The sequence below is a fragment of the Anomalospiza imberbis genome, chromosome 5, assembly GCF_031753505.1.
Source record: "Anomalospiza imberbis isolate Cuckoo-Finch-1a 21T00152 chromosome 5, ASM3175350v1, whole genome shotgun sequence".
In the NCBI taxonomy this organism is placed as follows: domain Eukaryota; kingdom Metazoa; phylum Chordata; class Aves; order Passeriformes; family Viduidae; genus Anomalospiza; species Anomalospiza imberbis.
In genome coordinates this window covers 9,282,858-9,298,403 of record NC_089685.1, presented here as the reverse complement: position 1 = coordinate 9,298,403, position 15,546 = coordinate 9,282,858, and the positions used below count along the sequence as shown (strand labels likewise).

At 36.3% G+C, this 15,546-nt stretch overlaps 1 protein-coding gene across 11 annotated transcripts in view; it reads right to left on the bottom strand.

The window, feature by feature from the left end:
- PCLO (piccolo presynaptic cytomatrix protein) overlaps positions 1-15,546 on the bottom strand; it is a 315,212-nt gene that overhangs the window by 151,761 nt on the left and 147,905 nt on the right. For all 11 annotated transcript variants that reach the window (XM_068189563.1, XM_068189562.1, XM_068189566.1 and 8 more), the window contains exon 6: positions 13,437-15,448. In XM_068189563.1, the coding sequence (XP_068045664.1) occupies positions 13,437-15,448 (2,012 nt within the window). The remainder of the gene's footprint in view (positions 1-13,436; positions 15,449-15,546) is intronic.

The window sequence follows — 15,546 nt, the reverse complement described above, 5'->3', positions numbered from 1 at the left end:
TAAACAAAAGAGCCTTTCTATAAACATTACAGAATTCATAAAACTTACAGCACCGCTGTTCGTATTTCATCAGGAAATATGAGATAATTTAATTTTTAGATTCCTCTTCTGAAAGCACTGCAAGCATTCTAGTACCTTGCTGTACTTCTAGCAGCCAGGAACGAGGCTGCTGAATAGTGATGAAGATTGTCTCAAATGGTGAGGCACTGATGGCATTTACCTCAGGATGCATCATCTAGGAGCTCTGTGTGTTGCTGTGCAATTCCTTCCTTGTAAAATCATTTTACACATAAACACTAAGTACTGAATTCACGATGAAACATTTTTCTTTATCTGCTCTGCTCTCTTCCTGGAGAACATTAAATCACTTTGTATCAGTTGACGATCTCATTTTTTACTGAAAACATATGACTTAGTCAATATCATGGAGGAGAGGCTGAATTAGGTGGATTTTGATCTGAAATTGTGTTCCAGATTCTATTGTCATGAAACTGATTTCCAGTTGTTGAACTGCATGGGAAAAAAACCAGAACACTTGAAAACTTTCAGCTTGTTCTTAAGGCTACTCTTCCTTCTGTAAAACCAGCTCAGGAGAAATTATAAAGCACAAATTTAAATTTGCTCTTTTTCAGTTGGCCAATAGATTTCCAAACAGTGTTTAAACATTGAATATCCTGAACAACAGGAAAAATATTTTTAATATGCTTTTTTAAAAATGCTTTGAAGTTTAACACTAATTATTGGTAATCCTATATTTTCAGCAGAAAACTCACAACTGATGACAAAGACTTTCAGAAATAAGAATCAGAAATACACAGAAATATTTGAAAACATTTACATGTTTTTCCCCATTATATAATTACAACATGTTTAGGACAATGAGGTTAAAACATACTTTATTTCAAATTGCTACTTTTTGTGAGCAGGACACCTTTCTTGATTCACCTTATTTCTTAATTCATTACTAATTGGACTATGTAATATAACATATCAACACGGTTAAGATACACATCTAAATTACTAAAATAAAAAACAGATCAAAAAAATTGATGCAAAAATGAGACTTCCAGAGTCTCAGCTACTCTATTGAAATTTCCAGCTCAATGGACACATTCAGAATTTTTCTGTATATTGAACTCCTTTTGGGCTTTGAAGTAAATGGAGCTGATTATCACTGTCTTTCATGTTCCCCATTCCACCATTTACTTTATTGACTGTATTGTCCATACTTCCAGAACAACCCAGACAGAAAATCCTTGTCCAATAATAAAAACATTTTTTTTGTTGTTGTTTTTAAAATATTTCCATTAGGAATGGGTAGTAGAGGGAAAAAAAAAAAAAAAACAACATGGTTGTCTGGTTTTTGATTTGGTGGGGTATTGTTTTGAATTTTTTTTGTTTGTTTTTTCTTTTAAATGACATAGGAAAAAATGTGTTTCAAGAGAATCACTACATGTTTTTCAGCTTGAAAATGGCCTGGCCCTTTTTTTTTCTTTCTTTCAAAAAACTATCACTGTATTTTTTTTCTCTACCATACAAAACTCCTTTCTTTCTTCCTGTGCAAATTTTGAACTTCTTCTATATAAAATTCAGATTTAAAGGTTAGTTTCTACTATAAAATTTCCAGCAGTAATATTTCAATCATTTAAATGAATAGCGTTCCTTCCTGCTCCCCACATTCTGTCAATTTAGGGGTTCCATTTTTTATAATAATCAGAACTGAGAAATTCTGTTTTAAAGGAAGTGCAAAAAGTTCCTCATATTTGAAATAGTGTAATTACCAATTCAAAGAAAAAAATAATTTAATTTCCTCATGGAAATGCATGATTCACAGCTGACTGAATTATCAGAGTGTATCAGTAACTTCAGAGAATTTTATATGAGCCATCAGATTAGTGATTCTACAATACAAGCACAAGCCTCTATGTTTTCAAAAGTCAAGAGAACGAAATACTCAGATCTGAGCATCAGAGATTCATTATAATAGGTCACAAAGGATTCAGCAGCAATGTTATAAACATTTTTTTAATCTTCCCAAACAGAGCAAAATATTACAACATTAAGATAGTAAAAGTCATGTTCTAAGAAATTCCACAATAAATTTGCATTAATGAGTGCCAAGTAGAATTTGGGATTCTGATGTAACTCACAAGTGCTTTGGCAATGCTCTATCACTTATCCTTCAATTGTAGCTTCTTATTATATTTGTACAAAACACAGAAATATTTTTATGTTATATTTTCTGAAGAAGTGGTTCAGAGAGAGGTTTTACAGAATACTATCACTAGATTTTGGGGATTTTTTTTCAAGTCTAGTTACTCATAACATGGGAAGGAAAGAGACATTTTCAAATCTATGAGTTAAAAAATCTAAAGTACATTTATAAAAGATTTCCTATATATAATGATGATAGACATTAGAATGTATATATCACCTACGAACTACATGCACCCCAAAAAAAAACCACTTTTTTTTTTTTTAACAATGATTTCTTAAAACTTAAGTGTATTAAAAAAAATGTAGAAAATTTTAGCAAGTTCTAGCAGAAAAAAAAGCCCAACAACCCAAAACCCCAAACCCAGCAATTTCCAAAATTTCTCTAACCTAATTACAGGGCTTGAGAGCTTAATGGGGGGCATAGACTAGTGTTTCCTGAACTGTACTGTGTATTCCTTTATAAAGCTGCATAGGAAATGCTTTAGGAAATATAATTTGTTTCTGAAGTGAAGCAGCACAGGAGATCAAGTGTGTCTGCACTCGAGCTAATGAGAATAATGTTAACTGGAAGAGAAGGACTCAGACGGGAGAGTTGCAACGCTTCCTATCCTGTTTTATATCCACACAAACCATTAAAAATGTCATTTACAGATCCCAGTGTAGGCCCAGTAAGATGGTCAGGGCTTGAGGGAGAGTGTCTGTTTAAAGAAGGGAGGTTAAGGGAACTGAGCTTGAAAAAAACCACCTAATTGCTGTTTTCAACTCTAAAATGAAGCAGTACTGAGAAGACAGAATCTTCTAAGGGATGCACAATGAAGGACAAAAGGCACAAATTGCACAAGGGAAGTGAAGCACTCTTTGACATGAGAGCAGTGAATTCTCAGAACAGATTGCACAGAGGGACAGTAAAATTTCCATCCATAGAGATTTTTAAAATTCAGCCTGGCAGGTCCTGTAGACATCTGATCTAACTTAGAAATTAGCCTACCTTTGAGGTCAAGGTGGGCTCTATGACCTCCACAGAACCTTTCCAACCTGATTTTTTTGTGATCTGTGATGACTGAGGAGTGGAGAGAGGAAATGTTTTCAAAATATTATACAGACACTAACATCTTAATGGATATACTGCTATGATACTGTGTAAGGAGTGAAAGATTAGGGACGTCAATATTTATTTTAATTAAATTAAAGCTTTGATGTCCCATAACTGCAGACTATCTGAGATAAAAATACCCTCCAGAAAAGCCATTTGCTTTTTGACATATATGTATGTGTGTGTGTGTGTGTGTGTCTGTGCATACACATTGTCAAAACTTCTTGTTTTCCATCATGAGTTTTTGGGCCAAATGATGAAGAAACAGGAAGAAAAGAGATGTGTTCCTTTTCCTAGATTATCATTCCTCAGACAAGCAATGATCAAACAGGCTGTAAGAACATAAGGACTCAGAGCAGCCTACACTACCACTGTCACAAGAATCACTTTTACTGTTTGAAGAAATATGTGAGGCATTACAATAAAATTCTCTATACTACAGTGTGTCTGATCAAATGGGCAAAGCACAAACTCACTTATTCCATTCCATTCCACTCTTCCTAGAAGACCATGATATTGATGCTGTTGGTTGTAACTTAGCAATCATAAAAGGAGCATCAATATGATGTAAGTGATTAACCCAGAAAGTAAAATTTATAAAAAAAGACAGTAATTGTTTCTAACATTAACTGAGACAAGAAGCATAATTTTATATCACTGTTGCCCTCTTACGTTGTATATATACATCAAAAACACAGCTATGAAGGTTACAGAAAATGTATTCCAGAAACAAATGAAGTAAATATAACCTCCAAACTACCTTATGACTTCCTGTGTCTTATGCCATCATGTTTTAATAATGCTATACAGCAGCTGAATATAAGGACTCAGTCCTGAAATAATCTTCCCTACATTAAACTTAAATTTTAGGTGGGTAACTCTCCTTCTGATTCACTCCATCCATCACCCTTCCTGACTATCTTTTCACCTCTGGTAATTGCCGACTGTCTAAATCACAGAGTTATCCACTCTTCGAGAAATCAAACCTGCTAAACTTCTCATCCCACACACACACTAAAGAAATCCTCAGCATATAATCCTCCTTCAGACTTTCCTCCATACTAGTTATTAAATTTCAAACCCTGCATTCACTCTTAGTTAATGGCTGGCCCATTTAGCCTGTTTGGCCATAATGCCCCAGGGAAAAGGCTTGCCAGGCAGTGTAAGAGCACCAGCACACTCAACGCTTGAGCTGGATTTGGCATCAGCAAACAGCTTGCAAAGTGAGTAAGGTGAGATAATCAAAGCTGTATTTTGATAGGAACCACTTCGATTGGATGAGAGAGAGAGTGTCTGAGAAAGACCAGCTGGGAAACAGAAGTAGGGTTTAGCAAGGAGATTAGAGGGAAGATATGGACAGATGGAGAATGTGAACAGAAATTGAACTAAGACCTGAATTAATGATGTACAAAATGCGTGAAGTTCTGAAGGAGCGCCAAAAGGCAGGCTTCCTTTCCAGTCTCACACCAAGGGAGAAATTTCAGGCTCTGCATCAAAATTTCACAGAGATGTCTAAGACATATCCTGTGATAGACCTACCCCTCTATTTGGAGTTTCTAAAGAGTTGACTTAGGCAGCACAGCACTAACCAACCTGGCTACTGTTAATTCCTCTCTCATATCTTCATTTTAAATGCAGGAACTGCAAACACTAACCATGCCATTATGGATTCCACTCCCTGAGCTGAACATTGCAGCAGGTTTTTTTTTCTTACCAGAGTTCAGCTACTTCTTGGTAACGAAATTGAAAGTTATTTTGAAAAATTGAACTGAGAAGATAAGCACAAATGGAAAACTTGCTCTCTCCAAGCGAGCTTTGAGAACTGTTGACAGGATAACTTCTGAAATTCTGAGTTGGTGTCAGCCGAGTCAACCTTGTCCTGTAAATAAGAAGTTTGTCTGCACTATGATGCCCTATCAGTAGTCATTTATCTTAAAAGCATACTGAAGAGACCAGAAAATAGTGGAAAGACTTTTTATAATGACATTTCAGTGAATTAAATGAAAGTTATTTTAAATTAATATTATTTAAATATTTTTCTTTAATTGAGCTTTTGCACCTAGAAGACAATTTATAAACCTAACTTTAACTGAATCATAACTTTTTCTGTGTAGAATTGATAAAAGGAAACTAGTAAATAATTAAGAAATTCACTGTTTTGAGAGGAAAAACAGGAAATAACACAGAAGAATCAGAAGACAGGCTTTTTGGGATCATGGGACCAAAAGCAGTCTCAGTCATCTAGAACCTTACTGTAGTCATTTGAGAAATGAGTGGGATTAATCTTATTGTAAAATAAAACCATAAAATAAATTGATTAACTACTGGTCCCTTGGAATACTTCTGCCTGCAGATTATAACAGGAATATACAGTGACCAGATCAAGTGGGATTTTTCACCACCAATATCTAATGTTAAACATCTTATTTCTAATCCTTCATACTTTAGCTATGCTGTGCTAGCCAAGGAAGACAAGAGACTTCCAGGCTTCAGAAGAGAAATGGACTGAGAAAATTAAAATAGGGAGTAAATGCCACTTCAGCTAAGGGGTGGAAGGAACAAAACGGGGAACATTTAGGCTATTTGATTATGCCTGTCTCAGCTTCCCATCTCTTAAATGAATACTGCATCACTGCAGTCACCTATATTATAGAAAGGGCCATATATGTCTGAGTGGTTTGTTTACTCAGCACTCTGGGGCAAACACTGTATTGATACAAATTATCAGCAAAGATGTGCATCATACTGTGTCAGAAGAGCCATAAGTGCTAAAGAAAGTTGTCTTTAATTTTAGGATTTAATTTTTAAACATAATTCTATTACTCATATATTACTTAAGATATTGCTGACTTGGAAAGGAAATCAGTCATGTAAGCTTTCTAACACTTTATAATATTCCCAATATTCAGATATAACACAATTTCACTAAAATATATCTGTTCTAATGCATCTGTACTATTGTAGTTATAAAGTTCGTATCTACTAAATATCCCAGGCCACACACTGAGATAATCCATCCTGTGTCTCTACTGGATGTAAAGAGTGGTTAATATTTGTCCTATTTAAAATAATGTTTAACACAGTGGAAGACTCTTATCTTGTCCAGCTTTGGTCTTCTTTCTAGATCTACACAGCCAGATCCTTCAGACAGCTAACCAACATTGTCTAAATCTTTTATCCTTTCTCTGATGCTCAACTTTGAAACATCTTATCCTCTAACTCTTCAGTGGTGCTGAGCTAAACTGCATTTAGTATTTAAGCTGAAATCTCACCAGGCACTGAGCAGGATAGAACAACTGCAACACATATCCTACACAGGCAGCACTTGTCAGTATTTCCCAAAACGCCACTACCTTTCCTGCAAGCACTTGATATTTTTAAGTCATATTACGTCTGAACATTTACTGCTACACTGAACCATTTTCACTTCTACTATTGCCTAATCAGCAATATTCCTGTTTTGTTTTCTTTTCTTTTTTTTTCTTCTTTACCTGTAGTGTCTGTATTCGTTATTGAAATTTTGGAACATTGCTTTGAACTGCAATTCTGCTTTCCAAAGCAATTGTATTTCCTATATCAATCTAAAAATGCTATGAGTCATTTCTTCATACTTTAAACTGCAAAATGAATTATTAAAGAGTAAAGCCTAGGACAAGTCCCTGTTTGATACACTTAAAACTTCTTTCCTGTTTGACAGTGATCATATTGACCTAAGATATTCACTTCCAGCTGGCAGATAGAAAGAAAACTTCAATTTAAAAATCATCATTGAAAAAGAATTAGCTTAGCAATAATGTTGTGTTGGAGTAAGAATATAAAGAAGTGCAGCAGAAAGGACTATTTTTCTTAATATTTAATAACGGAATTTGATCTTGCAGCAATAATATGCAAAACCATGTGTCTATCCTAACAAATTATTTTTAATATTAAATCACTGTCTCAGAAAAGCAATGTCTGATTAGAAGGATTTTTAACATAGGCAAGCCTTATTAATTTAAAAACTAAGAAACAAGCAAAGAAACAGTTAGATGTTATTAGCACACACTGCATTTTGAAACACTGATAGCACAAGAGGATCTGGTCTAGCCAGTATTTCTACAGATAAAAAGCAAACCTTCAGAGATCTGGTATGGATTTATGAAGCTAATAATGCTGTGAAGAGTATTACAAACACAAACAAATCTAGCTCAAAGATTACTGGGCTACCTTCATGTCATCCTTTTGTAACTTTTATTTTTTGGGGTGATTATATGGGGTATATCTAGCTCAGCAAATATTTTTCATATTGTTCCTAAGGGAATAATGTAGAGTTTTGAATTTTTTAGTATCTCATATGCTAAAAATAAGTTAGGAATTACTATAAGCTAATCAGCCTTCTTCAGGAGAAACTCAGTAGGAAGCTCTGTCCTAAGTGTAACTCAAACAGGCTCAAATCCCAGCAGGGAAAACCAGTCCAAACCCATGACTGGCTCCTTTTTGCACAAAAACACATTACAGCAGATAATTTGCATCAGTTGATTTGACCTGTTGTTCAGCTTTTACTGCACCAAACAACTTGCCAATAAAACACAGCACTTTCTTTCTAACAAAGATTTTTATAGACATTGTTCTTCTGCTCCTTTTGGAGAAAGTACCTTTATTTTATCAGTATAATTTTCAGAGGTTCAGTCAAAGATGCTTATTAAACTGTAGATATAATAAAATGCAGGAAGACAGAATTTTTAGGAGAGCATGTGAAAGAAATCCTCTTTTTTATTCCCGTCAGACAATTCCACTGGTTGAACTTTTACCCTCCTATTCATGCTAACTACAGTAATCTGTGGCTTGAGAGAAGATGAAGATCTGAAGTAAAACAGAGCTGAAGCAGGCCAAAATTTACTTATGGGTATGTGCCCCTCTGTCTTTCTTCTGAGCCTGCTTGGTTCCACTGTAAAAATTTATATCCAGTATTTATTACTTTAAAACACGGAACATTATATTTGCCTATTTCCACACCAAATATTCCAAGTATTCTTAAAAGATATAACCATGGTAACCAAGTCAACCAGAAATTAACATAAAGATAATATTGTACCTCTGTTTTTCTTTGTCTTTCTGGAAGACAAAGGGATGGGAATCGTGGCCATGGATGGTTTTCTTAATGTCTATATAAGAGCTGATATGAGAGGAAGATGGATAAGCTAAAAACAGGTGAGAAAAGGCCCAAGTGACATAAAACCAAGGCTCTTTGTCAACTTTGCCATAAATCTCATGCTTTATAAAAGATTTTTAAGGAAAAAGAGTGAACACTATAATGATTTTCTATTATGCATGAATGTCCCTTGGTTGAATAGAAAAGGTGTGAAACCAACGAATACAAAAGTATCAGGCAGAAAAGACTGACCCAGTTAAATGTGCTTTAGAAAATAATCAATATAACATGTTTTGATATCATCTCAACTACTTTGTTTTCCCTTTTCAGTGCTTGGATGTACAGCATCTCTGGCACTGCAAAGGTCAGTTGTGGATGCCCCATCTCCCTGGAAATATTTAAGGCCAGGTGGGATGGGGATTGGAGCAACCTGGTTTAGCGAAAGGTGTCCATGGTGGTAGGGAAAGTTGGAACTAGGTGAATTTTGAAGTCCCTTCCAACGCACACCATTCTGTGATTCTGTGAAATCATGACGTTTTAACCTTCTAGTTTTAAAGTTAGGATCTTCAGAATACCACAGAAGATGATACACATTAATGTGTTAATAAAGGCATCTAAAATAAATTCCACTCATAAAATCAGTATAATTCTGCTCTTAATATAGCAATAGAGGAAATCTTGCATTTCTTATGTAAATAAAGACACATTTTGGGGGGATTTTGCTTGAAATAATTACTTTTCTTTTTTACTACATTATGAGGACTTGATTTATTTTTGCCTTACAAGTATAGTAAATCACACCAGATAAAAATGTCAAGAAAAGTCTCTCTTAATAAACATATTGATAGGATTTACTCTAAGACTTAAAGCTTAAATGTACAGTTTCTATCCTAAAGCTGACAAGCTGTTGACAGATGTGTCTTTGCATTAGTTGTATGAATACAAACACTTCTGCTGAGTCTATGCATTGCTTAGCTGTGGATGTTTTATGTGTGTGACAGGTCATGTGCAAGATCTTCTGCAATTTGCCTCATTTTAGCTGAAGAGACATTTTGCATCCAACGGCAAAAGGAAGACAACTCCCATCTTTGATTACACATATGCAATCTGTGCAAGTGCCAAAGATGACTGTGACTGGCATGTGACTTGATTCTGTGGCACACTGGTGTAAAGCTGTTTCTTTATTATGTTAAACAGGTACTCACAATTTTTTTGGTGCTGCTGAATGGATGAATTGCAATTTTCACTTCCAGACTCTATTGACAGCTCCTGGTGCTCTCATGGAAACCACTCCTATGGCTATTCACTCTATTGAACCCTACCATACTCAACAGTCCAACAAAATCAGTGCTGGGGAGCTCACTGCCACAGGGAGTGCAAGAGACACAAAGCTCACAAAACAGCAAAATTGGGTATCTTTGGAAAATGTCAATTCCAATGGGTGGCTTTCACAACTTTTTCTGGTGCTGACAAGATACAATTCCTAGTTTTTTCTTGACTCAGCAATGCTTGATTGCTAATATGTATATCACTAATGGACAGCACATAAGAACTAAAAGGGGACAGAGTGACAAGCAATACTTTTTCTTTGGATTAATAGGAAGCCACCATCTATATTCTTTCTAGTGTTCACATATACACAATGACTATGACAGACAAGCAAGTGGAATTTTAACAACCACACAGCTTGTTGTCAGAAAATTAAATGTGTCACCACTGAAAGTAATGTTACCTGGATTTTTTTATTATGTGATTAGCTACCAGGTTACTTTTCAGCCTTTCACTTACACTAGATTAGATAAAATGTTGCAATAATTTTCTATACAAGCTGCATTAAAGAAGAAAATTATATTTAAAGCAACAGTTCTAAGATGTATTTAATCATCTTAGTCAGAGTCTCCATAACATCTTTTCCTGAAATGTGTAAAATAACCATTTTCTAGTGGAAGAAGTGCATGACTGATGAAAGAGCACTGTCTGAAGGACGAGTTATCATTTCATTGTAAATCCTTGAAAGACATCAGTTTTATTCTTACTCTTTTAGTCCCACCAATTGTGTAAAGATCAACTTTTTTGCTCATTTGTCATGAAAAAAGTGCCTGTGAATCATATACATGAATACATGAACATCCTTTTCACCTGCAATGTTTATGAATACAGACAAAGACATAACCCTGATTCATGAACTATTAAAAAAGTGATGGGATATTCATCCATGCAAAAAATATTCATATACACATTCCATTTCCTTAAGGTAGTGAAAGATCCATCTTTCATTTCTATTTTATTCTTTTATGTTCACCTCTAGTAAATTCTCCTTTTCAGAGAGCTGTTTTGTAAGTTTTTCTGTACTGAACTTCACTTTTTTGAATGATATAACTGTCCCCATCTACCTTTCCATTTCTGAACTAGGAAATTAGGAACTCTACTCTGTGTCAGGAGGCACAAAAGCATACCCAGAGAATTAACAAAGACCTTAGCTGTTGTGAGCACTGTACATACAAAGAATAAATAAAAAACACTTCCAGTGCCATAAATATTTCAAAGTTAAGGCAGAACACTTAGAAGGATAGTCCAAAAGTGATCCTATATTTAAACTTAAGTATAACAACACCATGTGGCTCTAACAATAAAGATGTACAGTTGAAAAAATGTCAACAAGGTTTACATTTTGCCAACAATGACGCTGCTGTGTATGCTTTCACTGAACTTTTGAATGTGATAAAATGTACAAAAGAAATTACTGTCCAGTCTTTCCTGTGCTTCAAGATGATACAGCCCTAAACTCATGGTATAAACAAATGGACATGCTGGAGGGAATACTGTAAGTCATGTGGAAACTAGATAATTTAGATATTTTACTGTAGAACTCTCCTTTATAACATAACTGGACTGAGTGAGAACTGAAACTGATATAGAAACTGAAAAAGCAATTTATGGTCCTATTTCCAGATGCTGATGAGGTCAGTCGATTACATTCTTCAAGGTTCACTGCAAATATTTTCTTTCTTGTTGGCCATGTGCCTTTTCCTCCTTTAAACATCATGTACCTGACCTCAGCACAAGCTAACTGAACCTCAGACACATTATGAACAAAACTCCACCAGAGAGTAACAAGCTTAATGCTTAACATAGTATCAAAGCTGAAGTCAACCATGATGGTCATGGGAAGTTTACAGAGCAGCTTCCTCACCCTCTACTGCATGGCCAAGTTAGTGCAGCCCACTTTATATACATGGAAGTTTTTTTAGTTTCCTTGTGCTTGTCTACTTGCACCCTACCTTCCATAAAAAAGTCCCACTCCTTTATTTGGGCTGCAACTACTTTGAGACATGGGCTATATGCTGGCTAATAGCTGCACACTAGTGAAAACCATACTGCTTATTGCTGTTTGGGTTCAAGGCAAAAGTGTGGAGAGCATGTTGATACAAAAAGAAACAATGGTATACAAGCTCTTTGTTTCTTGTCTCATTAAAGAATAATGTATGTGTTCAAACTCTACTGTAAAGACCTTTAAATAATGAGTTGTTTATAGAATTCATCATCCATCATAGGATACAATTTATATCAAATATATGTGTATCTGTGAAATAAGTGAACTGAATAATTTGTTCTCAGAAATAGTTTTACTATACTTTTACAATCATAATGTTTTACAGTATTATACCTACTCTCCAATATTAAGTAGAACCCAACCCTTTCTTACAATCCATGAGCAACATTCTTTAAGATGCTGTTCCAAATACTCTGCATGAAACTTTATTTCTCATGCTAGTTTCCCTCACTGTGGTTATCGTTCATTAGTGAATGATGTTTATACAGAGTGCCAATGCCATAACTATGGCTTTCCCTTCAAACCTCCAAGTATTGTTTTCCAACAATATGGGAAGCATTTAATACTGCAGCATGGGAAGCATTTAATACTGCACAAATACGTGACGCTGCAGGAACTTCTTACAGTGGAAGCCTTGGAGGGTATAACCAGATAATGCTGCATTTGAAAGCCACCCAAATTATCAAAGAGAGAGAACAAACCCTCTTTATCCTATCCAGTCTGTACGAATCACTGGTACTCACAGATAACTGAACATAAAAGATAAATATTGCTGAATGGCAACTCTTCCAAAGTTCTGAAAAGATACTGATGCATCAACTCACAGAAGGGACTGGTCTCAGATAAAAGGACAGCCAAGACGATACCATATTATAAAGGTACTTTTTTTTGCTAAGACTTATTCCTCTTATTCATAAATATCAATCTGATTCCCAAATATGAAATCTTACTTCTCAAGGAAAAGAAATACTGCAGAAATGAAAATTTTGATCCTACTGATGTCAGCCTCCTCTGACCCCTATAAGAAACAGCCCTCAAAAATTGCATAATTTCCTGATAATTCTCCTTATCCAAACAAACAAATTAAAAATGGATTTTTTATATTAGACTTTTTGGTCTGGGAAAGATAAAAAATGTACACACTGGGACAGAAGATTAGCCACAAAATCACACATAGCTAAGAAACCTCATGAGGGTCAAAAAGGACAACTAACTAAGGCAATTATAAATCTAGTGTTATCTGCCTCTCAGAAGACACATGCAGTAATTTCAAGGTAACTGCACTACAGACTGTGCCACAAGAGCTGGATGTTGTATGATTAGAAAGGAAATGCTTTCAATTTTCTGAAGCCTTGTCAGTAATCCCTATACTGGCAACGGATTGCCATATAAAACACAAAATGCCATCCAAATTCTGAAAATGAACTTCTTGTGTTACTTCCTGAATATAAGTAATATGGGCTTTTCTGTTTCCTGGCAAAAGAGTGAATGAACTAACCACCGCTTTAGACAGCAGATATTCCTCTTGACTTTTCAGCAAGGTATGCAAAAAGACTACATACACGTGTATTGGAAATGTATGTGTCTGTCCTCATGATGTACTGATAGCTGTAGAATTGCATATTATAAAAAAAAAAAAAAAGCAAGCAAATACTTCTTACCATAAAACCCTCAGTGTACTGAAACTGAGCTCTGGAACTGTCTTCTGCTGTGGGACTCAGGGGCTTAGGATCAGACATAGAGCGTTGCATCATCTTTGCTGTCTTTGGGCTTGATGGAGGAACCTTGGCCATGTCAGCATGCAGCATCTTCTGAGGGCTGATGTCATCAGTCATGGGTTTTTCATAAGGTACAAATGCTGACTCTATGACTTTGCTTGGTGAAACGGGTGAAATGGGTGAATAGAGAACTTTGGGAGATTTGGGAGGGGAAGGGACTACCTGTAATGTAGAGTCTGGACGAAGGTGGGATGTGTATCCTATCTCTAATGGTGTTGGACGTTTTTTATCTTTCTGAGGAGATGAAGCTGACAGATATTGGGGACTTTGAGTGTCTGATGCTGTCTCTGTTTGGCATCCTAGACTTTCTCCTTTATATGTCTTTTCTGGAGCTGAAATATGCTTTATGATTTCAACCTTAGCATCCCATCGGGCCCTGATTGAAGGTGTTCTTATTGTTCCTACAGGTTCTGTTTGCACAGAAATCTCTGCCACTGTCTGAACTGCAATACTAGATACCTTGGAGAATGGTTTAGCTTTGTCTGCCTCAGTGGTGCTCTCACTGTATTTCCCTACACGAGGCTTCCTTCTGGATCTGCTGGAAAGATCCCATTCATCTTGATCTTCATCATCAGTCTGAACACTTGTATCAACACTCTTCTTAGTTCTCCGTCTCCTGTTGGTGTAACCTCTTTCTGCTCCATCTTCATCATCAGTTTGTACTCCACTGTCCACTATTTTTTTGAAACACCGGGGCTGTTCTTCCAGGGTTTCCTCAAACTCCTCATAGGGACCACGTAATTTTGGCATAGAACTTCTCTTTTTCAATTGCTTCTCCTCCCTAACATCAATATCCTTAAGAGACATTTCTGAAACTGAGCTTAGGATACCAGACCTGGGTATGTACTGGGTAATGCCATCAGACTGAACCGTATACCATGCTTGACTTTGTGGAATTTCAATACCCAGCACTCCTGAAGCTGTAGTGGTTGTGTCATCGGTAGGCCAAAATTGGCCATTTTCTGTGCTTGCATACTGTCCTTCCAAAAGCGTTTGATCTGTGGTAGTTTGTGGTGACCCAGTTCCTGAAGGGTCATAACCATACTGATATATTTGACGAAGTTTTTGCTCCTCTAACTGCTGGTGGAGCTGTTGTTGAAGTTGTTGGAATTGTTCAAGCTGCAACTGCTGCTGGGCTAATGTCTCTTGTCTCATCATAAACTGAGCTTGTCGTTCCTCCTCCTGCTGAAATAAGAGATGATGTTTCATGGATTGCAACTCTTCAAGCTTTTTTTGCACCATAAACTTTTCTTGTTCCCTAAATCTTTGAATTTCCTGACGTTCCCATTCCAGCTCTTCTGCAAAGCGCTGCTGCTTAATTTTCTCAAGCTCAAGAAGTTCTCGCTCCAAATCAAGCTGCTGCTGTTTGCCTTCTTCAGGGGCAATGAGAAGGGCAACTTCATCATCAATTACATCTGTATAAACTTCAGATGCTGTAGTTAAAGCAGGTATCAAGCTGGTTGGCTCAGTGGTAATCGTTTCTATAGAATGAGGTGGTAACCCTGTCTCCATACCAACAGCAGTAATTGCTTTATCTTTTTCAGCTGCAACAGTTGTCAAGAAACTATATGATCTTGGGAGTGGTTGAGTCTGTTGCAAAGTTGATAAAGAGGGCACTGAGTCAATTGTTTGGAGAGTAGGTAAATCTCTGACACTTGTACTGAAAATAGAACCGGGTTGTGTGGTGATGGCAAATGTGGATGGGATTGGAGTTGCTACTGAAGAATAAACAACACCATTGGATGATCTTAAAACACTGCCAACGCCAAACTGGGAACCCACAGATGACACCATTCTTGCTTGGGAATACTGTGGTGCACTGAGCCCGAGGCCAGAAATCTGCCGAGTCTCTGGATATGGACCTGTAGTCTTGCTTGAGTAATCCATAACCTCACCTGAAATTACAGGGCAAAGTTACAGTCCAGTCCCACAAAATAATGCTGCTTTGCGGATTCTGTAAGTCATCCCATCTTGATGAAATAAATGGGAAGGG